This window comes from Neoarius graeffei, chromosome 27 (assembly GCF_027579695.1).
Source record: "Neoarius graeffei isolate fNeoGra1 chromosome 27, fNeoGra1.pri, whole genome shotgun sequence".
NCBI lineage: Eukaryota > Metazoa > Chordata > Actinopteri > Siluriformes > Ariidae > Neoarius > Neoarius graeffei.
The window spans coordinates 31377320-31400116 of NC_083595.1; the positions used below are offsets into that span (position 1 = coordinate 31377320).

Genomic DNA, 22797 nt, shown 5'->3' on the forward strand with positions numbered 1-22797 from the left:
TTTGAGAGTGCCTAAGACTTTCGTACAGTACCGTAGGCATGTTTTCAGATCAAAAACAGACATTAAAAAAAATACATCAAAACTTTCATATTTAGTGATCGGTAGAAATGAAGGAGATTTATGAATCATCATTAAGGTCAGTGTGAACGCTCGAACATGGAACGCTTCCCCTACTGACTTGAATCCAGCACTTCCACTGAACACTTACAGCAAGATGTGAAAAGCTTGAATCGTGTCCTTAGAAACGACACAGCACTCCTTTTAAACGAATGAAAATCTAGATCAAGCCTTGATAAATCAACCTGGACTGGCTTACCGCACTGAAATCCAGCAGGTCACTCAGCTCCTTATCTGTCCCGATAGCGGCGATCCGCTGCTGAGGATTCATCTTTACACTCCTACAACTCTAATAAACACAAAAACAAAAACAAACAAACATTACTCCAGTTGCACTGCTGGCCAACATATAGACACTTGGGGCATCTGAACAATTACCCACACACACACACAGGAGGCTCTTTAAACTCAAACTTCTTGACAGCTTTTAAAATATTCCCCTAAAGGTTTGTTTTGTTCCTGCTCATTTGTTTTTTCTTTAATGCAGCCTGCTAGCAAAAACATTAGCCACACTAACTCTCTCTCTCTCTCACACACACACTCACACTCTCTCTCTCTCTCTCAAGCTCACGAAGTATTTCCAGCCTCGAGTCCTAATAGTATGGCGGCGGAGGCGATAACGTTGAATTACTGCTCTCCGGTTCACAATTTTGACCGTTTAAACGTGTCAGTTTTACTAATAAAAGCATGCTATCTTTATTTAACCCCTCAGGCACAAATTATGCAAATCTATTATGGAGGAAATTTGCAAAACAGTCTGGACTTAAAGCCAGAAAAAGGCGAGAGAAGCTCGAAAGGAAGGTTGGTTAGCTGACTGTCACAGACACAACAGCATCATTAGACGCATTCCAACCAGAAAAAGCATGCAATGATACCGAGATAAAGTGAGACATAAGAGCAAGAACAACGCCAGCGGGGGGAGCACATACTTAAAAGCATCTACAAATGATACAAGTTAGCAATAAAAGGAAACCCAGAGCCCAGGAATATTCTGCGACTTTGTGTTCCATGAAGGCACTGACTAGTTTGGTCGAGATGGAAGCCAGTATCCGACAGCCTGTATGGGATGTAAATAAATATAAAGGATGCAAAAAACAAACAAACAAACAAACAAAGTCCTAATATTTAGATTCAACTCACAGAACAGTAATGAAGACTAGAAATTTGACATTAGTAAAAGCAAATGCCGACCATTCAGTCCATATCAGCTCCAGTCTTTTTCTGTATCCCAACTTCTTTGAGCCAGTCCCAAACCTTTGCAAACAAACTCGCTACAATAATTTTACCTTTTTTTTTCGTGTTTAAAATCCGACTAAGGGCGCTCGGTGTGGCAATGGGATTGTAGCTTTCTTTAATTCGCGTCTAAAGACAGAGAAGTCGATATCTATGTAATTATATATGTATATAGAGATATATATGTCGATATATTTTTGCAAAATATCCACTCTGGGTAAGTTCCGAGTTTCCCTTAGGCAGACATTTTTGCCTTGGCGAGAGCCTCAGCACACCGATGACGTTAAAACAGTGTATCCCTCCGCCAGCTCTACAGAGGGAGTGATGCGCCTCGAGTTTGGATGAGACTGTGGTTTGAGAACGAGTCGACTCGTTGAACCGGTTCTTTTGGGTGAATCGACTCAGATATAGGAAGAGTCAGCGTTCTGCTGAAAATTTGTCGCACGAAAGCTTTGGTAGTTATTCTTATAATGCACACTACCGTTCAAAAGTTTAGGGTCACTTTGAAATGTCCTTATTTCTGAAAGAAAAGCACTGTTGTTTTCAATGAAGATCACTTTAAACTAATCAGAAATCCACTCTATACATTGCTAATGTAAGGCGGCACGGTGGTGTAGTGGTTAGCGCTGTCGCCTCACAGCAAGAAGGTCCGGGTTCGAGCCCTGTGGCCAGCGAGGGCCTTTCTGGGCGGAGTTTGCATGTTGCCCGCATGGGTGTGCCCCGGTTTCCCCCAAAGACATGCAGGTTAGGTTAACTGGTGACTCTAAATTGACCGTACAGTGGTGCTTAAAAGTTTGTGAACCCTTTAGAATTTTCTATATTTCTGCATAAATATGACCTAAAGCATCATCAGATTTTCACACAAGTCCTAAAAGTAGATAAAGAGAACCCAGTTAAACCAATGAGACAAAATATTATACTTGGTCGTGTATATATTGAGGAAAATGATCCAATATTACATATGTGTGAGTGGCAAAAGTATGTGAACCTTTGCTTTCAGTATCTGGTGTGACCCCCTTGTGCAGCAATAACTTCAACTAAACGTTTCCGGTAACTGTTGATCAGTCCTGCACACCGGCTTGGAGGAATTTTAGCCCGTTCCTCCGTACAGAACAGCTTCAACTCTGGGATGTTGGTGGGTTTCCTCACATGAACTGCTCACTTCAAGTCCTTCCACAACATTTCGATTGGATTAAGGTCAGGACTTTGACTTGGTCATTCCAAAACATTAATTTTATTCTTCTTTAACCATTCTTTGGTAGAACAACTTGTGTGCTTAGGGTCGTTGTCTTGCTGCATGACCCACCTTCTCTTGAAATTCAGTTCATGGACAGATGTCCTGACATTTTCCTTTAGAATTCGCTGGTATAATTCAGAATTCATTGTTCCATCAATGATGGCAAGCCGTCCTGGCCCAGATGCAGCAAGACAGGTCTAAACCATGATACTACCACCATCATGTTTCACAGATGGCATAAGGTTCTTATGCTGAAATGCAGTGTTTTCCTTTCTCCAAACAAAATGCTTCTCATTTAACCCAAAAAGTTCTATTTTGGTCTCATCCGTCCACAAAATGTTTTTCCAATAGCCTTCTGACTTGTCCACGTGATCTTTAACAAACTGAAGATGAGCAGCAATGTTATTTTGGAGAGCCTTGGCTTCCTTGCAGCCCTGCCATGCACACCATTGTTGTTCAGTGTTCTCCTGATGGTGGACTCATGAACATTAACATTAGCCAATGTGAGAGAGGCCTTCAGTTGCTTAGAAGTTACCCTGGGGTCCTTTGTGACCTCGCCGACCATTACATGCCTTGCTCTTGGAGTGATCTTTGTTGGCCGACCACTCCTGGGGAGGGTAACAATGGTCTTGAATTTCCTCCATTTGTACACAATCTGTCTGACTGTGGATTGGTGGAGTCCAAACTCTTTAGAGATGGTTTTGTAACCTTTTCCAGCCTGATGAGCATCAACAACACTTTTTCTGACGTCCTCAGAAATCTCCTTCGTTTGTGCCATGATACACTTCCACAAACGTGTTGTGAAGATCAGACTTTGATAGATCCCTGTTCTTTAAATAAAACAGGGCGCCCACTCACACCTGATTGTCATCCCATTGATTGAAAACACCTGACTCTAATTTCACTTTCAAATTAACTGCTAATCCTAGAGGTTCACATACTTTTGCCACTCACAGATATGTAACATTAGATCATTTTCCTCAATAAATAAATGACCAAGTATAATATTTTTCTCTCATTTGTTTAACTGGGTTCTCTTTATCGACTTTTAGGACTTGTGTGAAAATCTGATGATGTTTTAGGTCATATTTATGCAGAAATATAGAAAATTCTAAAGGGTTCACAAACTTTCAAGCACCACTGTAGGTGTGAATGTGAGTGTGAATCAGGGGCGTGTTTAGCCTATTTTTGGGGGTGCTCAAGCACCCCCAAAAACGAGTTCAGCACTCCCTAGCTCAGCACCCTCAAAAACACTGCTTTTGGACGTAATTTTCAGAAATAAGTGCCCTTAATGTGTGCGCGGGCGTGTGTGTTCTTGAATTCACCTGTTACGTGATAGTTCTATGATCAGTAAAATCCCTCTCCTCCTTGCGTCCCCTCTGATTGGGTTGCCTGTCCTCACGAGTGCTAGCTACGACATGGTGTTTTTTTTAACTGGATTCCACGCCGATGAGGAACTCGAAGTAGCACCTGAGTATTACTGGCATAGCGAGATGTGAAGGTACGGACTGGAGTTACAGTTGTTAAACACAACACAATAATATGCATAATGCAATATTGATGTTCCCTGGTCTATGAACAGAATGATAAAAACGACATTTATCATCCATATCGAGATACTTTTGTGCAGAGCTGTACAAGTGCTACGGTGCTAGACCACCGTGTGTTAGTCAATTTTATTTAATGTAACATAATGTTTACTAATGTAAACTAATGTAAAATCATAATAATACACACTATTATTACACAATACACAATAACAATTACCACTGTTCAAAATGAATAGCTCCAACATTACAAATGCAGTAGTAGGTCTTGTTTAGTTAAAAATATAATGTAAATATTTGTGTCAGTGGTTGTAAATGTGTAGATATCATAGTTTATTGGGTCAGCTTCTGTTAAAACATTGCATAAGTCTAGTCTTGTCTAGTCTAGTCTTCTTGTCTAGTTAAGTCTAGTCTAAATGCGGAATAAACGTGGAAACACTGTCGTTCAAGCCAGGTGCCTCTGTCAGCTCTGGGGGCTAAGCACCCCCAAAGATCAGATGCTAGAATCGCCCCTGGTGTGAATGGTTGTCTGTGTCTATGTGTCAGTCCTGTGATGACCTGGCGACTTGTCCAGGGTGTACCCCGCCTTTCGCCCGTAGTCAGCTGGGATAGGCTCCAGCTTGCCTGCGACCCTGTAGAAGGATAAAGCGTCTAGAGATAATGAGATGAGATGAGATGAGACATTGCTAATGTGGTAAATGACTATTCTAGCTGAGTGGCACGGTGGTGTAGTGGTTAGTGCTGTCACCTCACAGCAAGAAGGTCCGGGTTCGAGCCCCGTGGCCGGCAAGGGCCTTTCTGTGTGGAGTTTGCATGTTGTCCGTGTGGGTTTGCTCCGGTTTCCCCCACAGTCCAAAGACATGCAGGTTAGGTTAACTGGTGACTCTAAATTGACCGTGAATGGTTGTCTGTGTCTATGTGTCAGCCCTGTGATGACCTGGCGACTTGTCCAGGGTGTACCCCGCCTTTTGCCCGTAGTCAGCTGGGATAGGCTCCAGCTTGCCTGCGACCCTGTAGAACAGGATAAAGCGGCTAGAGATAATGAGATGAGATCCTTAAATATAATTTATAATTAAATTAAAAATTAATTATAAAACAAATAAAATAAATTGTGCTATTACAGTCTATGTTTAGAAGTTATATTATTAATCTCTCTAATAGCAGAGGGGACAAAACTTCATCTGAAACGCTTTGTCTTGCAGACAGGTAGGTTGTATCTGTAACCAGATGGAAGGAGCTGAAATTCCTTATACAGTGGGTGAGAGCTATCTTCCAAGATGGAACCAGCTATCCTCTGCAACTGTCTGGTGTACAGGGTCTCAGGATTAAGTTGTGGCTCTCCAATCAGCCTGCCAGACCACTTAACTATTTGAAAAAGGGAATTCTTGTTTTTAAAAGACAGGTTGTTGAACCAGCACGCCAAGCAGAAAGATGATAGATTCAATAAAAGCACGGTAAAAGAGGGTAAGCAAGGTTCGATCAATGTGAAAGTATCACTGTATTGATCAATGTAATAATAATGATTATCATTATTATTACATTGATCAATACAATGATACTTTCACATTGATCGAATGTGAAATTGTGATATTATTATTATCAGATGATAATAATAATGGGGCGGCACGGTGCTGTCGCTTCACAGCAAGAAGGTTCTGGGTTCTAGCCCCATGGCCGGCGAGGGCCTTTCTGTATGGAGTTTGCATGTTCTGCCTGTGTCTGTCTGGGTTTCCCCGACAGTCCAAAGACATGCAGGTTAGGATAATTGGTGGCTCTGAATTGACTGTAGGTGTGAATGTGAGTGTGAATGAACGCCGCCTGCTCTACTGGGAACCAAGAGGACACCGTCGCCCAGGGAGACAACGAATGCGATGGAGAGATACAGTGGCAAGAGACCTGCAAGACACTGGTCTCCCTTTCCATGAGGCGACGGTGGCGGCAGGGGACGGCAAGGAGTGGATATCTTTTGTGTTGGCGCTATATGGGCTCGGCCCACGGCAACAATCCTGATCCTGAGTGTGAATGGTTGTCTGTGTCTATGTGTCAGCCCTGTGATGACCTGGCGACTTGTCCAGGGTGTACCCCGCCTTTTGCCCGTAGTCAGCTGGGATAGGCTCCAGCTTGCCTGCGACCCTGTAGAACAGGATAAAGCGGCTAGAGATAATGAGATGAGATTAATAATAATGGGGTGGCATGGTGGTGTAGTGGTTAGCGCTGTCGCCTCACGGCAAGAAGGTCCTGGGTTCGAGCCCAGCAGCCGACGAGGGCCTTTCTGTATGGAGATTGCATGTTTGCAGGTTAGGCTAATTGGTGGCTCTAAATTGACTGTAGGTGTGAAAGTGAGTGTGAATGGTTATCTCTGTGTCAGCCCTGCAATAACCTGGCGACTTGTCCAGAGTGCATCCCACCTCTCGCCCATAGTCAGCTGGGATAGGCTCCAGCTTGCCTGCGACCCTGTAGGACAGGATAAGCAGCTACAGATAATGGACGGATGGATGGATGGATAATAATAATGCAGGAATTCTTATATACGGTGGTGTAAGTGGTTAGTACAGTCACCTCACAGCAAGAAAGTTCTGGGTTCAAGCCCAGCGGCCGGCCGCTGCATGGAGTTTGCATGTTCTCCCCGTGTCTGCGTGGGTTTCCTCTGGGTGCTCTGGTTTCCCCCACAGTCCAAAGACATGGGGTTAGGTTAATATGGGACTTGGGCTGAGGTGCCCTTGAGTGAGGCACCTAACTCCCAACTGCTCTCCGGTCGCTGTTAGCATGGCTGCCCACTGCTCTGGGTATGTGTGTGTGCATGTGTGTGTTCACTGGGGTTAGGTTAATATGGGACTTGGGCAGTATGTAATTATACAATGTAACCAAACACAGTAAGGTACAGAATATGAGTCCAAGTCTGGATCAGGCCTCCAGCAGAGCTTTTACAGCCCTGGGGAAGAAGCTATTTTGGTGTCTTGCTGTTTGTGACTTTATGACCCTAAGCCTGCCAGAGGGAAGGGTGTCAAAAAGACATTGTCTGGGGTGAGTGCAGTCAGTCCTAATCTTTGTGGCTCTGTTTCTCAGTCTGGCAGAGCAAATCTGTTTCAGGGATTGGAGAGGGGTACCAATGATTTTAGATGCAGTCCTGATGATCCGCTGCAGATCTTTTCGCTCCTCTGAGGTGCAGCTGGAGAACCACGCTATGCATCCATAGCTCAGAACACTTTGTATGGTGCACTGGTAGAAGTTGGTGAGGAGCTTCTGTGAGAGCCCAGTTTTCCTCAGGGATTGCAGGAAGAAGACTCTCTGCTGGGCCTTCTTCACCACCTCTCTGGTGTTCACTCCCCATATCAGGTCCTCTGAGAGGAACACCAGAGAGGTGTTCACTTCCTGCGATCCCTGAGGAAAACTGGGCTCTCACAGAAGCTCCTCACCAACTTCTTCTGATAGAAGAAGAAGAACCCTTTATTTGTCACATGCACACTTCAAGCACAGTGAGATTCATCCTCTGCATTTAACCCATCTGAAGCAGTGAACACACACACACACACACCCAGAGCAGTGGGCAGCCATACTGCAGCGCCCGGGAAGCAGTCAGGGGTTAGGTACCTTGCTCAAGGGCACTTCAGCCTAAGGCCACCCCATGTTAATCTTTGAATTGTCAGGGAAACTGGAGCACCCGGAGGAAACCCATGCAGATACAGGGAGAGCATGCAAACTCCACACAGAAAGGCCCCCACCGACCACTGGGCTCAAACCCAGAACCTTCTTGCTGTGAGCCGACAGTGCTAACCACTACACCTCCATCCATCCATCCATCATCTGTAGCCGCTTATCCTGTTCTACAGGGTCGCAGGCAAGCTGGATCCCATCCCAGCTGACTATGGGCAAGAGGCGGGGTACACCCTGGACAAGTCACCAGGTCATTGCAGGGCTGACACAGAGACAAACAACCATTCACACTCACGTGCCCCTTTTCCACCAAATCAGTTCCAGGGCTGGTTCGGGGCCAGTGCTTAGTTTGGAACCGGGTTTTCTGTTTCCACTGACAAAGAACTGGCTCTGGGGCCAGAAAAACCAGTTCCAGGCTAGCACCAGCTCTTTGCTGGGCCAGAGGAAAGAACCGCTTACGTCAGCGGGGGGGCGGAGTTGTTAAGACCAACAACAATAGCAAGACCGCGAAAGGTCGCCATTTTTTAAATAAGCAACGAGATATCATGGATGCAGTAAAGCATCAGTCATCCATTATTGTTGTTGTTGTTGCTGCTGCTTCTTCTTCTTCTTCTCCGTGTTGTTGTTGCTTCAATGTTTGCGCCAAGGTTTATGCAAACGCAGCGATGTAACTGACGTATACAGTGATGTAATTACGTGGCTCCCCTTAGCACCCCGAGCTATGGAAAAGCAAACTGGTTCTCAGCTGGCTCGCAAGTTGAACAAGTTGTGAACCAGCACCAGCACTGGCCCCGAACCAGCCCTGGAACTGATTTGGTGGAAAAGGGGTAACATTCACACCTACGGTCAATTCAGAGCCACCAATTAGCCTAACCCGCATGTCTTTGGACTGTGGGGGAAACCCACACAGACACGGGCAGAACACGCAAACTCCACACAGAAAGGCCCTCGCCAGCTACTGGGCTCGAACCCAGAACCTTCTTACCGCGAGGCGACACTGCTAACCACGACACCACCGTGCCGCCCAAACGATAGGTTTATGATTTATTTCAGTACATTTTATTATAGGCGGCACGGTGGTGTAGTGGTTAGCGCTGTCGCCTCACAGCAAGAAGGTCCTGGGTTCGAGCCCCGTGGCCGGCGAGGGCCTTTCTGTGCAAAGTTTGCATGTTCTCCCCGTGTCCGTGTGGGTTTCCTCCGGGTGCTCTGGTTTCTCCCACAGTCCAAAGACATGCAGGTTAGGTTAACTGGTGACTCTAAATTGACCGTAGGTGTGAATGTGAGTGTGAATGGGTGTCTGTGTCAGCCCTGTGATGACCTGGCGACTTGTCCAGGGTGTACCCCGCCTTTCGCCCGTAGTCAGCTGGGAAGCGGCTACAGATAATGAGATGAGATGAGACATTTTATTATAAAGACAATGCAACATCTAAGCTAATGTTATACAGCTAATCTAATCAGAATGCACAGTAAGGTAAATAAGATAGACAGGTGAGATCAACGACTTTGAACAGCTTGGGGGGGGAGCTGCAAGGAGCCGAAAGAGTCGGTTCTTACAGGTGAGCTGTGCCGATTGAACTGACTCACTGAAAAGAGCCAGAATTCCCAAACCACACACACACACTCTTGCTAGGGGCATGTGACAAGTTTTTTTTTTTTTTTAAATAAAGATTACCTCCTGACTTTGATACCCTTGGAAAATAATTATTTGATTCTTAATAATTCATTCAGAAACATGCATAATTGTGAATTTATAACCCCTTGGTGTGGTTATTCAACAGTCCCATCCAAACACATGAGGCTAAACCCATCTAGGTTTGAAAAGAAAGAAAGAAAGAAAGAAAGAAAGAAAGAAAGAAAGAAAGAAAGAAAGAAAATTAATACTGAAAGCATTTTTTTCCCCATTCTTATCAGCCTCGACAAAGCAGGATTTAAACACTGGGTGTAGATGCTGAAATAGAGGGGCTGTAACCCAAACTCCATACTTCTGTACTAAATAGTATACAACAATAGTACACAACCATATCCAGTATAAACGGTTTAGTACAGTAGTGTGGTGTTTTATAGGCAACCGGGACTATTTTTCTTCCGCTATAGGACCGTGAATGAAAACAAAATACTACAACGTCTAATTCCTGGATGAAACAAACCGAATGACTGATTTTAAAGATAATGAACTGATTTTAAGTTGGTCTTTAGGGTGAAAAGACAATTCTAAGTGATTTCAGAAATTTCAGGCTCAGTGATGGGCTAGGATCTGGAATGACTTTCTGAGGATTTAAGGGGGGAAAGCATGCTGTAAATGTATTTCAATAGTCTATCTATCTATCTATCTATCTATCTATCTATCTATCTATCTATCTATCTATCTATCATCAAACACTTATCTTCCTTGTTATGAGAATGAAATCCTAATGCAGCTATGACACTCAGATAGGCCTAATTTTGGATATCAATCCATTTTTATATCATTTGCATCATTTTTTTTTTTTACTGCTTTCACGAGTGTACACAACATTTCATCCCCTATCTTTTTCTTGAATGAAAGCACAACATCGTGTGTTTAATGATCATTCACAGACAATAGAAGGTGCTTTCCCTGAATCTTTCAGAAACCTCATAGTGCCACCTGTTGGACAAACACACAACAGAGGGCAGGTGAAGGATGCTGCAGCTGGAGTTTACACTTTCCCTTTACAGCCAAGTTTATTGTGTTACACTGATGAGATTATACCAATAAAAAAAAATCTAATTCGATGGCAGATTGCATAAATTATGTTTAATAGATGTTCACTGTGCTGCACATCAAATTACAGGATAGATTCTCTGGAAACAGCCCTACAATGTAATATTGCTCCTGTTAGACATACTAAAAACTTTGAGATTTTGCTCGAAGATTTCTGATACTGCCAGAACTTTTTTTTTTTGTCTTTGGTTGCAAAAAAGCAAAATTGGCCGCCACTAAGAACACTATATAACGGATTTTTTCCCCAACATTTTTATTTGTAAAAGCTTTATCATGGCTAAAGGACACTGCTGAGACATGAGACAGAGGGACAATAACATGTGAGACAATGAGCCCTGAGACAGAAAGGCAGCCAGATATGAGGCAGAGGGACAGTGAGCCCCGAAATAGAAAAACCGCCAGATATGAGACAGACAGTGAGCCCCGAGACAGAAAGGCAGCCAGATATGAGGTAGCAGGACAGTGAACCCTGAGACAGAAAGGCAGCCAGATATGAGGCAGAAGGACAGTGAGCCCTGAGATAGAAAGGCAGCAGGACAGTGAGCCCTGAGACAGAAAGGCAGCCAGATATGAGGCAGAGGGACAGTGAGCGCTGAGACAGAAAGGCAGCCAGATATGAGGCAGAGAGACAGTGAGCCCCAAGACAGAAAGGCAGCCAGATATGAGGCAGAGAAACAGTGAGCCCTGAGACAGAAAGGCAGCCAGATATGAGGCAGAGAGACAGTGAGCCCCAAGACAGAAAGGCAGCCAGATATGAAGCAGAGAGACAGTGAGCCCCAAGACAGAAAGGCAACCAGATATGAGGCAGAGAGACAGTGAGCTCCGAGACAGAAAGGCAACCAGATATGAGGCAGAGAGACAGTGAGCCCCGAGACAGAAAGGCAGCCAGATATGAGGCAGAGAAACAGTGAGCCCTGAGACAGAAAGGCAGCCAGATATGAGGCAGAGAGACAGTGAGCCCCGAGACAGAAAGGCAGCCAGATATGAGGCAGAGAGACAGTGAGCCCCGAGACAGAAAGGCAGCCAGATATGAGGAAGTGGGGCAGTGAGCCACGAGACAGAAAGGCAGCCAGATATGAGGCAGAGAGACAGTGAGCCCCGAGACAGAAAGGCAGCCAGATATGAGGCAGCCAGACAGTGAGCGCCGAGACAGAAAGGCAGCCAGATATGAGGCAGCCAGACAGTGAGCCCCGAGACAGAAAGGCAGCCAGATATGAGGCAGCCAGACAGTGAGCGCCGAGACAGAAAGGCAGCCAGATATGAGGCAGCCAGACAGTGAGCGCCGAGACAGAAAGGCAGCCAGATATGAGGCAGAGAGACAGTGAGCCCCAAGACAGAAAGGCAGCCAGATATGAGGCAGAGCGACAGTGAGCCACGAGACAGAAAGGCAGCCAGATATGAGGCAGAGAGACAGTGAGCCCCGAGACACAAAGGGAGCCAGATATGAGGCAGCGGGACAGTGAGCCACGAGACAGAAAGGCAGCCAGATATGAGGCAGAGAGACAGTGAGCCACGAGACAGAAAGGCAGCCAGATATGAGGCAGAGAGACAGTGAGCCCCGAGACACAAAGGGAGCCAGATATGAGGCAGCGGGACAGTGAGCCACGAGACAGAAAGGCAGCCAGACATGAGGGAGAAGGACAGTGAGCCCTGAGATAGAAAAGCAGCCAGATATGAGGCAGAGAGACAGTGAGCCCCGAGACAGAAAGGCAGCCAGATATGAGGCAGAGAGACAGTGAGCCCCGAGACAGAAAGGCAGCCAGATATGAGGAAGTGGGGCAGTGAGCCACGAGACAGAAAGGCAGCCAGATATGAGGCAGAGAGACAGTGAGCCCAGAGACAGAAAGCCAGCCAGATATGAGGCAGCAAGACAGTGAGCGCCGAGACAGAAAGGCAGCCAGATATGAGGCAGAGAGACAGTGAGCCCCGAAACAGAAAGGCAGCCAGATATGAGGCAGCCAGACAGTGAGCGCCGAGACAGAAAGGCAGCCAGATATGAGGCAGCCAGACAGTGAGCGCCGAGACAGAAAGGCAGACAGATATGAGGCAGCCAGACAGTGAGCCACGAGACAGAAAGGCAGCCAGATATGAGGCAGAGCGACAGTGAGCCCCGAGACACAAAGGGAGCCAGATATGAGGCAGCGGGACAGTGAGCCACAAGACAGAAAGGCAGCCAGACATGAGGGAGAAGGACAGTGAGCCCTGAGATAGAAAAGCAGCCAGATATGAGGCAGAGGGACAGTGAGCCCCGAGACAGAAAGGCAGCCAGATATGAGGCAGCAGGACAGGGAGCCATGAGACAGAAAAACAGCCAGATATGAGGCAGAGGAACAGTGAGCCCCGAGACAGAAAGGCAGCCAGATATGAGGCAGAGAGACAGTGAGCCCCGAGACAGAAAGGCAGCCAGATATGAGGCAGAGAGACAGTGAGCCCCGAGACAGAAAGGCAGCCAGATATGAGGCAGAGAGACAGTGAGCCCCGAGACAGAAAGGCAGCCAGATATGAGGCAGCCAGACAGTGAGCCCCGAGACAGAAAGGCAGCCAGATATGAGGCAGAGAGACAGTTTGCCCCGAGACAGAAAGGCAGCCAGATATGAGGCAGAGAGACAGTGAGCCTCAAGACAGAAAGGCAGCCAGATATGAGGCAGAGAGACAGTGAGCCATGAGACCGAAAGGCAGCCAGATATGAGGCAGAGAGACAGTGAGCCCCAAGACAGAAAGGCAGCCAGATATGAGGCAGTGGGACAGTGAGCGCTAAGACAGAAAGGCAGCCAGATATGAGGCAGCCAGACAGTGAGCGCCGAGACAGAAAGGCAGCCAGATATGAGGCAGAGAGACAGTGAGCCCCAAGACAGAAAGGCAGCCAGATATGAGGCAGTGGGACAGTGAGCCATGAGACAGAAAGGCAGCCAGATATGAGTCAGCCAGACAGTGAGCGCCGAGACAGAAAGGCAGCCAGATATGAGGCAGAGATGCAGTGAGCCCTGAGACAGAAAGGCAGTCAGATATGAGGCAGAGCGACAGTGAGCCCCGAGACAGAAAGGGAGCCAGATTTGAGGCAGCGGGACAGTGAGCCCCGAGACAGAAAGTCAGCCAGATATGAGGCAGAGAGACAGTGAGCCCCGAGACAGAAAGGCAGCCAGATATGAGGCAGAGAGAAAGTGAGCTCAGAGACAGAAAGGCAGCCAGATATGAGGCAGAGAGACAGTGAGCCCAGAGACAGAAAGGCAGCGGGACAGTGAGCCCTGAGACAGAAAGGCAGCCAGATATGAGGCAGAGAGACAGTGAGCCCCAAGACAGAAAGGCAGCCAGATATGAGGCAGTGGGACAGTGAGCCACGAGACAGAAAGGCAGCCAGATATGAGGCAGAGAGACAGTGAGCCCCGAGACAGAAAGGCAGCCAGATATGAGGCAGAGAGACAGTGAGCCCCAAGACAGAAAGGCAGCCAGATATGAGGCAGAGAGACAGTGAGCCCCGAGACAGAAAGGCAGCCAGATATGAGGAAGTGGGGCAGTGAGCCCTGAGACAGAAAGGCAGCCAGATATGAGGCAGAGAGACAGTGAGCCCAGAGACAGAAAGGCAGCCAGATATGAGGGAGAAGGACAGTGAGCCCTGAGATAGAAAAGCAGCCAGATATGAGGCAGAGAGACAGTGAGCCCCGAGACAGAAAGGCAGCCAGATATGAGGCAGAGAGACAATGAGCCCCGAGACAGAAAGGCAGCCAGATATGAGGAAGTGGGGCAGTGAGCGCCGAGACAGAAAGGCAGCCAGATATGAGGCAGAGAGACAGTGAGCCCCGAAACAGAAAGGCAGCCAGATATGAGGCAGCCAGACAGTGAGCGCCGAGACAGAAAGGCAGACAGATATGAGGCAGAGAGACAGTGAGCCCCAAGACAGAAAGGCAGCCAGATATGAGGCAGCCAGACAGTGAGCCACGAGACAGAAAGGCAGCCAGATATGAGGCAGAGCGACAGTGAGCCCCGAGACACAAAGGGAGCCAGATATGAGGCAGCGGGACAGTGAGCCACAAGACAGAAAGGCAGCCAGACATGAGGGAGAAGGACAGTGAGCCCTGAGATAGAAAAGCAGCCAGATATGAGGCAGAGGGACAGTGAGCCCCGAGACAGAAAGGCAGCCAGATATGAGGCAGCAGGACAGGGAGCCATGAGACAGAAAAACAGCCAGATATGAGTCAGAGGAACAGTGAGCCCCGAGACAGAAAGGCAGCCAGATATGAGGCAGAGAGACAGTGAGCCCCGAGACAGAAAGGCAGCCAGATATGAGGCAGAGAGACAGTGAGCCCCGAGACAGAAAGGCAGCCAGATATGAGGCAGAGAGACAGTGAGCCCCGAGACAGAAAGGCAGCCAGATATGAGGCAGCCAGACAGTGAGCCCCGAGACAGAAAGGCAGCCAGATATGAGGCAGAGAGACAGTGAGCCCAGAGACAGAAAGGCAGCGGGACAGTGAGCCCTGAGACAGAAAGGCAGCCAGATATGAGGCAGAGAGACAGTGAGCCCCAAGACAGAAAGGCAGCCAGATATGAGGCAGTGGGACAGTGAGCCACGAGACAGAAAGGCAGCCAGATATGAGGCAGAGAGACAGTGAGCCCCGAGACAGAAAGGCAGCCAGATATGAGGCAGAGAGACAGTGAGCCCCAAGACAGAAAGGCAGCCAGATATGAGGCAGAGAGACAGTGAGCCCCGAGACAGAAAGGCAGCCAGATATGAGGAAGTGGGGCAGTGAGCCACGAGACAGAAAGGCAGCCAGATATGAGGCAGAGAGACAGTGAGCCCAGAGACAGAAAGCCAGCCAGATATGAGGCAGCAAGACAGTGAGCGCCGAGACAGAAAGGCAGCCAGATATGAGGCAGAGAGACAGTGAGCCCCGAAACAGAAAGGCAGCCAGATATGAGGGAGAAGGACAGTGAGCCCTGAGATAGAAAAGCAGCCAGATATGAGGCAGAGAGACAGTGAGCCCCGAGACAGAAAGGCAGCCAGATATGAGGCAGAGAGACAGTGAGCCCCGAGACAGAAAGGCAGCCAGATATGAGGAAGTGGGGCAGTGAGCGCCGAGACAGAAAGGCAGCCAGATATGAGGCAGAGAGACAGTGAGCCCCGAAACAGAAAGGCAGCCAGATATGAGGCAGCCAGACAGTGAGCGCCGAGACAGAAAGGCAGACAGATATGAGGCAGAGAGACAGTGAGCCCCAAGACAGAAAGGCAGCCAGATATGAGGCAGAGCGACAGTGAGCCCCGAGACACAAAGGGAGCCAGATATGAGGCAGCGGGACAGTGAGCCACAAGACAGAAAGGCAGCCAGACATGAGGGAGAAGGACAGTGAGCCCTGAGATAGAAAAGCAGCCAGATATGAGGCAGAGGGACAGTGAGCCCCGAGACAGAAAGGCAGCCAGATATGAGGCAGCAGGACAGGGAGCCATGAGACAGAAAAACAGCCAGATATGAGTCAGAGGAACAGTGAGCCCCGAGACAGAAAGGCAGCCAGATATGAGGCAGAGAGACAGTGAGCCCCGAGACAGAAAGGCAGCCAGATATGAGGCAGAGAGACAGTGAGCCCCGAGACAGAAAGGCAGCCAGATATGAGGCAGAGAGACAGTGAGCCCCGAGACAGAAAGGCAGCCAGATATGAGGCAGCCAGACAGTGAGCCCCGAGACAGAAAGGCAGCCAGATATGAGGCAGAGAGACAGTTTGCCCCGAGACAGAAAGGCAGCCAGATATGAGGCAGAGAGACAGTGAGCCTCAAGACAGAAAGGCAGCCAGATATGAGGCAGAGAGACAGTGAGCCATGAGACCGAAAGGCAGCCAGATATGAGGCAGAGAGACAGTGAGCCCCAAGACAGAAAGGCAGCCAGATATGAGGCAGTGGGACAGTGAGCGCTAAGACAGAAAGGCAGCCAGATATGAGGCAGCCAGACAGTGAGCGCCGAGACAGAAAGGCAGCCAGATATGAGGCAGAGAGACAGTGAGCCCCAAGACAGAAAGGCAGCCAGATATGAGGCAGTGGGACAGTGAGCCATGAGACAGAAAGGCAGCCAGATATGAGGCAGCCAGACAGTGAGCGCCGAGACAGAAAGGCAGCCAGATATGAGGCAGAGATGCAGTGAGCCCTGAGACAGAAAGGCAGTCGGATATGAGGCAGAGCGACAGTGAGCCACGAGACAGAAAGGGAGCCAGATTTGAGGCAGCGGGACAGTGAGCCCCGAGACAGAAAGTCAGCCAGATATGAGGCAGAGAGACAGTGAGCCCCGAGACAGAAAGGCAGCCAGATATGAGGCAGAGAGACAGTGAGCTCAGAGACAGAAAGGCAGCCAGATATGAGGCAGAGAGACAGTGAGCCCAGAGACAGAAAGGCAGCGGGACAGTGAGCCCTGAGACAGAAAGGCAGCCAGATATGAGGCAGAGAGACAGTGAGCCCCAAGACAGAAAGGCAGCCAGATATGAGGCAGTGGGACAGTGAGCCACGAGACAGAAAGGCAGCCAGATATGAGGCAGAGAGACAGTGAGCCCCGAGACAGAAAGGCAGCCAGATATGAGGCAGTGGGACAGTGAGCCCCGAGACAGAAAGGCAGCCAGATATGAGGCAGTGGGACAGTGAGCCCCAAGACAGAAAGGCAGCCAGATATGAGGCAGAGAGACAGTGAGCCCCAAGACAGAAAGGCAGCCAGATATGAGGCAGAGAGACAGTGAGCCCCAAGACAGAAAGGCAGCCAGATATGAGGCAGTGGGACAGTGAGCCCCGAGACAGAAAGGCAGCCAGATATGAGGCAGCCAGACAGTGAGCGCCGAGACAGAAAGGCAGCCAGATATGAGGCAGAGAGACAGTGAGCCCCGAGACAGAAAGGGAGCCAGATATGAGGCAGCGGGACAGTGAGCCACGAGACAGAAAGGCAGCCAGATATGAGGCAGACAGTGAGCCCCAAGACAGAAAAGCAGCCAGATATGAGGCAGAGGGACAGTGAGCCCCGAGACAGAAAGGCAGCCAGATATGAGGCAGAGAAACAGTGAGCCCCGAGAAAGAAAGGCAGCAAGATTTGAGGCAGCGGGACAGTGAGCCATGAGACAGAAAGGCAGCCAATTATGAGGCAGAGGGACTGTGAGCCCCGAGACAGAAAGGCAGCCAGGTATGAGGCAGAGAGACAGTGAGCCCCGAGACAGAAAGGCAGCCAGATATAAGGCAGAGAGACAGTGAGCCCCAAGACAGAAAGGCAGCCAGATATGAGGCAGTGGGACAGTGAGCCACGAGACAGAAAGGCAGCCAGATATGAGGCAGAGAGACAGTGAGCCCCGAGACAGAAAGGCAGCCAGATATGAGGCAGCCAGACAGTGAGCGCCGAGACAGAAAGGCAGCCAGATATGAGGCAGAGAGACAGTGAGCCCCGAGACAGAAAGGCAGCCAGATATGAGGCAGAGTGACAGTGAGCCCCGAGACAGAAAGGGAGCCAGATATGAGGCAGCGGGACAGTGAGCCACGAGACAGAAAGGCAGCCAGATATGAGGCAGACAGTGAGCCCCGAGACAGAAAGGCAGCCAGACATGAGAGAGAAGGACAGTGAGCCCTGAGTTAGAAAAGCAGCCAGATATGAGGCAGAGGGACAGTGAGCCCCGAGCCAGAAAGGCAGCCAGATATGAGGCAGAGAAACAGTGAGCCACGAGAAAGAAAGGCAGCAAGATTTGAGGCAGAGGGACTGTGAGCCCCGAGACAGAAAGGCAGCCAGGTATGAGGCAGAGAGACAGTGAGCCCCGAGACAGAAAGGCAGCCAGATATGAGGCAGAGAGACAGTGAGCCCAGAGACAGAAAGGCAGCCAGATATGAGGCAGAGAGACAGTCAGCCCAGAGACAGAAAGGCAGCCAGATATGAGGCAGCGGGACAGTGAGCCCCGAGACAGAAAGGCAGCCAGATATGAGGCAGAGAGACAGTGAGCCCCAAGACAGAAAGGCAGCCAGATATGAGGCAGTGGGTCAGTGAGCCACGAGACAGAAAGGCAGCCAGATATGAGGCAGAGAGACAGTGAGCCCCGAGACAGAAAGGCAGCCAGATATGAGGCAGAGAGACAGTGAGCCCCGAGACAGAAAAGCAGCCAGATATGAGGCAGACAGTGAGCCCCGAGACAGAAAGGCAGCCAGACATGAGGCAGACAGTGAGCCCCGAGACAGAAAGGCAGCCAGACATGAGGGAGAAGGACAGTGAGCCCTGAGATAGAAAAGCAGCCAGATATGAGGCAGAGGGACAGTGAGCCCCGAGACAGAAAGGCAGCCAGATATGAGGCAGAGAAACAGTGAGCCCCGAGAAAGAAAGGCAGCAAGATTTGAGGCAGAGGGACTGTGAGCCCCGAGACAGAAAGGCAGCCAGATATGAGGCAGCCAGACAGTGAGCGCCGAGACAGAAAGGCAGTCAGATATGAGGCAAAGAGACAGTGAGCCCCGAGACAGAAAGGCACCCAGATATGAGGCAGAGCGACAGTGAGCCCCGAGACAGAAAGGGAGCCAGATATGAGGCAGAGCGACAGTGAGCCCCGAGACAGAAAGGCAGCCAGATATGAGGCAGAGAAACAGTGAGCCCCGAGAAAGAAAGGCAGCAAGATTTGAGGCAGCGGGACAGTGAGCCATGAGACAGAAAGGCAGCCAATTATGAGGCAGAGGGACTGTGAGCCCCGAGACAGAAAGGGAGCCAGATATGAGGCAGCGGGACAGTGAGCCACGAGACAGAAAGGCAGCCAGATATGAGGCAGACAGTGAGCCCCGAGACAGAAAGGCAGCCAGACATGAGGGAGAAGGACAGTGAGCCCTGAGTTAGAAAAGCAGCCAGATATGAGGCAGAGGGACAGTGAGCCCCGAGCCAGAAAGGCAGACAGATATGAGGCAGAGAAACAGTGAGCCATGAGAAAGAAAGGCAGCAAGATTTGAGGCAGAGGGACTGTGAGCCCCGAGACAGAAAGGCAGCCAGGTATGAGGCAGAGAGACAGTGAGCCCCGAGACAGAAAGGCAGCCAGATATGAGGCAGAGAGACAGTGAGCCCAGAGACAGAAAGGCAGCCAGATATGAGGCAGAGGGACAGTGAGCCCCGAGCCAGAAATGCAGCCAGATATGAGGCAGAGAAACAGTGAGCCACGAGAAAGAAAGGCAGCAAGATTTGAGGCAGTGGGACAGTGAGCCACGAGACAGAAAGGCAGCCAGATATGATGCAGAGAGACAGTGAGCCCCGAGACAGAAAGGCAGCCAGATATGAGGCAGAGAGACAGTGAGCCCCGAGACAGAAAGGGAGCCAGATATGAGGCAGCGGGACAGTGAGCCACGAGACAGAAAGGCAGCCAGATATGAGGCAGACAGTGAGCCCCAAGACAGAAAGGCAGCCAGACATGAGGGAGAAGGACAGTGAGCCCTGAGACAGAAAAGCAGCCAGATATGAGGCAGAGGGACAGTGAGCCCCGTGACAGAAAGGCAGCCAGATATGAGGCAGAGAAACAGTGAGCCCTGAGAAAGAAAGGCAGCAAGATTTGAGGCAGCGGGACAGTGAGCCATGAGACAGAAAGGCAGCCAATTATGAGGCAGAGGGACTGTGAGCCCCGAGACAGAAAGGCAGCCAGGTATGAGGCAGAGAGACAGTGAGCCCCGAGACAGAAAGGCAGCCAGATATGAGGCAGAGAGACAGTGAGCCCCAAGACAGAAAGGCAGCCAGATATGAGGCAGTGGGACAGTGAGCCACGAGACAGAAAGGGAGCCAGATATGAGGCAGAGAGACAGTGAGCCCCGAGACAGAAAGGCAGCCAGATATGAGGCAGCCAGACAGTGAGCGCCGAGACAGAAAGGCAGCCAGATATGAGGCAGAGAGACAGTGAGCCCCGAGACAGAAAGGCAGCCAGATATGAGGCAGAGCGACAGTGAGCCCCGAGACAGAAAGGGAGCCAGATATGAGGCAGCGGGACAGTGAGCCACGAGACAGAAAGGCAGCCAGATATGAGGCAGACAGTGAGCCCCGAGACAGAAAGGCAGCCAGACATGAGGGAGAAGGACAGTGAGCCCTGAGTTAGAAAAGCAGCCAGATATGAGGCAGAGGGACAGTGAGCCCCGAGACAGAAAGGCAGCCAGATATGAGGCAGAGAAACAGTGAGCCATGAGAAAGAAAGGCAGCAAGATTTGAGGCAGAGGGACTGTGAGCCCCGAGACAGAAAGGCAGCCAGATATGAGTCAGAGGAACAGTGAGCTCCAAGACAGACAGGCAACCAGAGAAAACAAAACAATGAGACTTGAGACAGAGGAACAGCCTGATGCTGAGTCAGACAGACAGACAAAGCAAAGGGGAGTCCCATATACGATTCATACATTGGGGGAGTGCCTGTTCAAGAGCGCACTTGTCCTGGGCCATCGGCATAGTGAGGTAGGGTGGCCAGTTCCTTTCCTCGCCGCCTTTAACTTCCCCAGTGTTTCCACCAGGTCCCCATTCACTGCTGGGTGGACAGGGAGCGAGCCCCAGATCCCCGTCGAGCCGAGGCTCGAACCAGGGACCGTTTGCTTAGCGGTCAAGCGCTCTAACCACTTGGCCACCTGCGCTCCGAGAGACAGACAGACAGATAGATGTAAAACAGGGGGGATAGTGAGATTTTTAGACAGATGGGCAGTGAGCCAAGAGACAGAGTACCAGGAAAACATGAGTTAGAGAGACAGCCAGAGTTAGTACAAAGAGATGAGACTTATGACAGAGTGACAGCGTGGCCTGAGGCAAAAAGACAGTGAGACAGAGGAACAGCGAGGCATGATACTTCTTACTTCTCATTTACCTCTGTGAGTGTGTGTGTGTGAGAGAGAGAGAGTCGTCTGATGCGTCAACAAAAAACCCCTCCCCCTCTATTTTCCCATCAGGCATCGGGGCTGTTCATGCTAGTAGCTATGCCTGTTTCTTTGGGCCACCTCCGATGTGATTTGTAAACAGACTGTGTGTGAGGTAAGCGCCATCGTTCACATAAACAGTTCATGTTTCAGCATTTATTAGAGCAGTACGTGATTTTTTATGCATGCCATCTAAACCTGTTATATCTCAAAATGCTAAATGAGCTTAGCCAGCTTGGCCAGCCTGTTAGGCTTTAGCTAGCTATAATGATTAGCTAACAGCACAATTGTTTTTTTCTCCCACCAATATTCCGACAAGCCCCACCTCCTTTTTTAGGATTGGCTCGTCCTGCCTTCCTTCTGCACTGGTATTAGTTTGCGTTCTGCATTCGCTCAGGCTGCTGTCGATCATCCAATCATTACCCTGTAGGCGGGATTTGCCGTAATAAAGGTGGGAAATAAAGCAAACCTAAATAGCGTTTTAGCTGGTTAGCTATTTAGCTTGTGTCCAGACGCAGTATTTGCTTTGTGCAAATGTCGTTAAGCGCACAATGTTTCTTATAAATTATCATATAACTGTCACGCTGTTCCATGTCAACCGAGTTCTGTCGTTATTAGACAGGATTATTGTGTCTGTTAGCCAGCAAACCAAACGAGCTGTTCGAAGCTAAATATGGGCGGCAAAGTCGTATTGTATCCTGGAGCACAGGTTCTCAGCCCTGCTCATGGATTGCTCTCTGTCCTGCTTTAGTGTTTTCCCTGCTCCCAAAAACGCACGATTCATCTAATCAGGGCCTTAAAAGCCCTTCCTGAGTGTTGAGGTGGGTGTTGGAGCAGGGAAATCCCTGAAATGTGCAGGGCAGGGGTTGATCCCTGACCAGGGCTGGAAACCTGTGTCCTAAAAAAAAAAAGTCTAATTGAAGCATGAACTTCCACATGTTACAGTGAGTCACTTTAAGAAGTAGATTTTGTCTTTAATAAAGTAAGTATGCATGGCTGTTATACTCAGTGTTATTGTCCATTTTTCCCTTTTAACCATTGTAGAGCTCAGGGAGATCAGGGAGTCTTTCTGTCTTTCTTTTTCTCTACTTCTGTTTCTTTTTGATGCACTATTTAGGATTTAATGGCATCTAGGTGAGATTGCAACAAATTGAGTTCCACCCCGCCCCTGTCCCCCAAGCGTGTATTACAGTATTAGGTGCAATAATAGCCTATCTCTCTGCAGAGCCACAGCAATGCATTTGTGGCTGGGTTTTTTCCTCCCCTTCCCTGATACCCCTTTTCCACCAAATCAGTTCCAGGGCTGGTTCGGGGCCAGTGCTGGTGCTGGTTCACAACTCGTTCAACTTGCGAACCAGCTTGCTTTTCCATAGCTTGCAGTGCTAAGGGAAGCCACGTCATTACGTCGCTGTATATGTCA

The 22797-nt window shown here is 49.3% G+C and overlaps 2 protein-coding genes across 7 annotated transcripts in view; one reads left to right on the forward strand and one right to left on the reverse strand.

The window, feature by feature from the left end:
* tcf12 (transcription factor 12) overlaps positions 1-1612 on the reverse strand; it is a 156261-nt gene extending 154649 nt beyond the window's left edge. For 3 of the 5 annotated variants that reach the window (XM_060911283.1, XM_060911282.1, XM_060911288.1), the window contains exons 1-2: positions 1309-1612; positions 317-406 (exon numbers count right to left, since the gene is read on the reverse strand). In XM_060911283.1, the coding sequence (XP_060767266.1) occupies positions 317-406; positions 1309-1311 (93 nt within the window). In that variant the 5' untranslated portion in view covers positions 1312-1612. Of the gene's footprint in view, positions 1-316; positions 407-1257 lie in introns of all 5 variants that reach the window. The other 2 variants (XM_060911285.1, XM_060911284.1) reach the window with 2 other exon arrangements.
* A 19792-nt stretch (positions 1613-21404) lies between these two features.
* The window catches only part of znf280d (zinc finger protein 280D), a 68640-nt gene continuing 67247 nt past the window's right edge, over positions 21405-22797 (forward strand). For both annotated transcript variants that reach the window (XM_060911632.1, XM_060911633.1), the window contains exon 1: positions 21405-21492. The gene's annotated coding sequence lies outside the window, so the exon portion shown is untranslated. The remainder of the gene's footprint in view (positions 21493-22797) is intronic.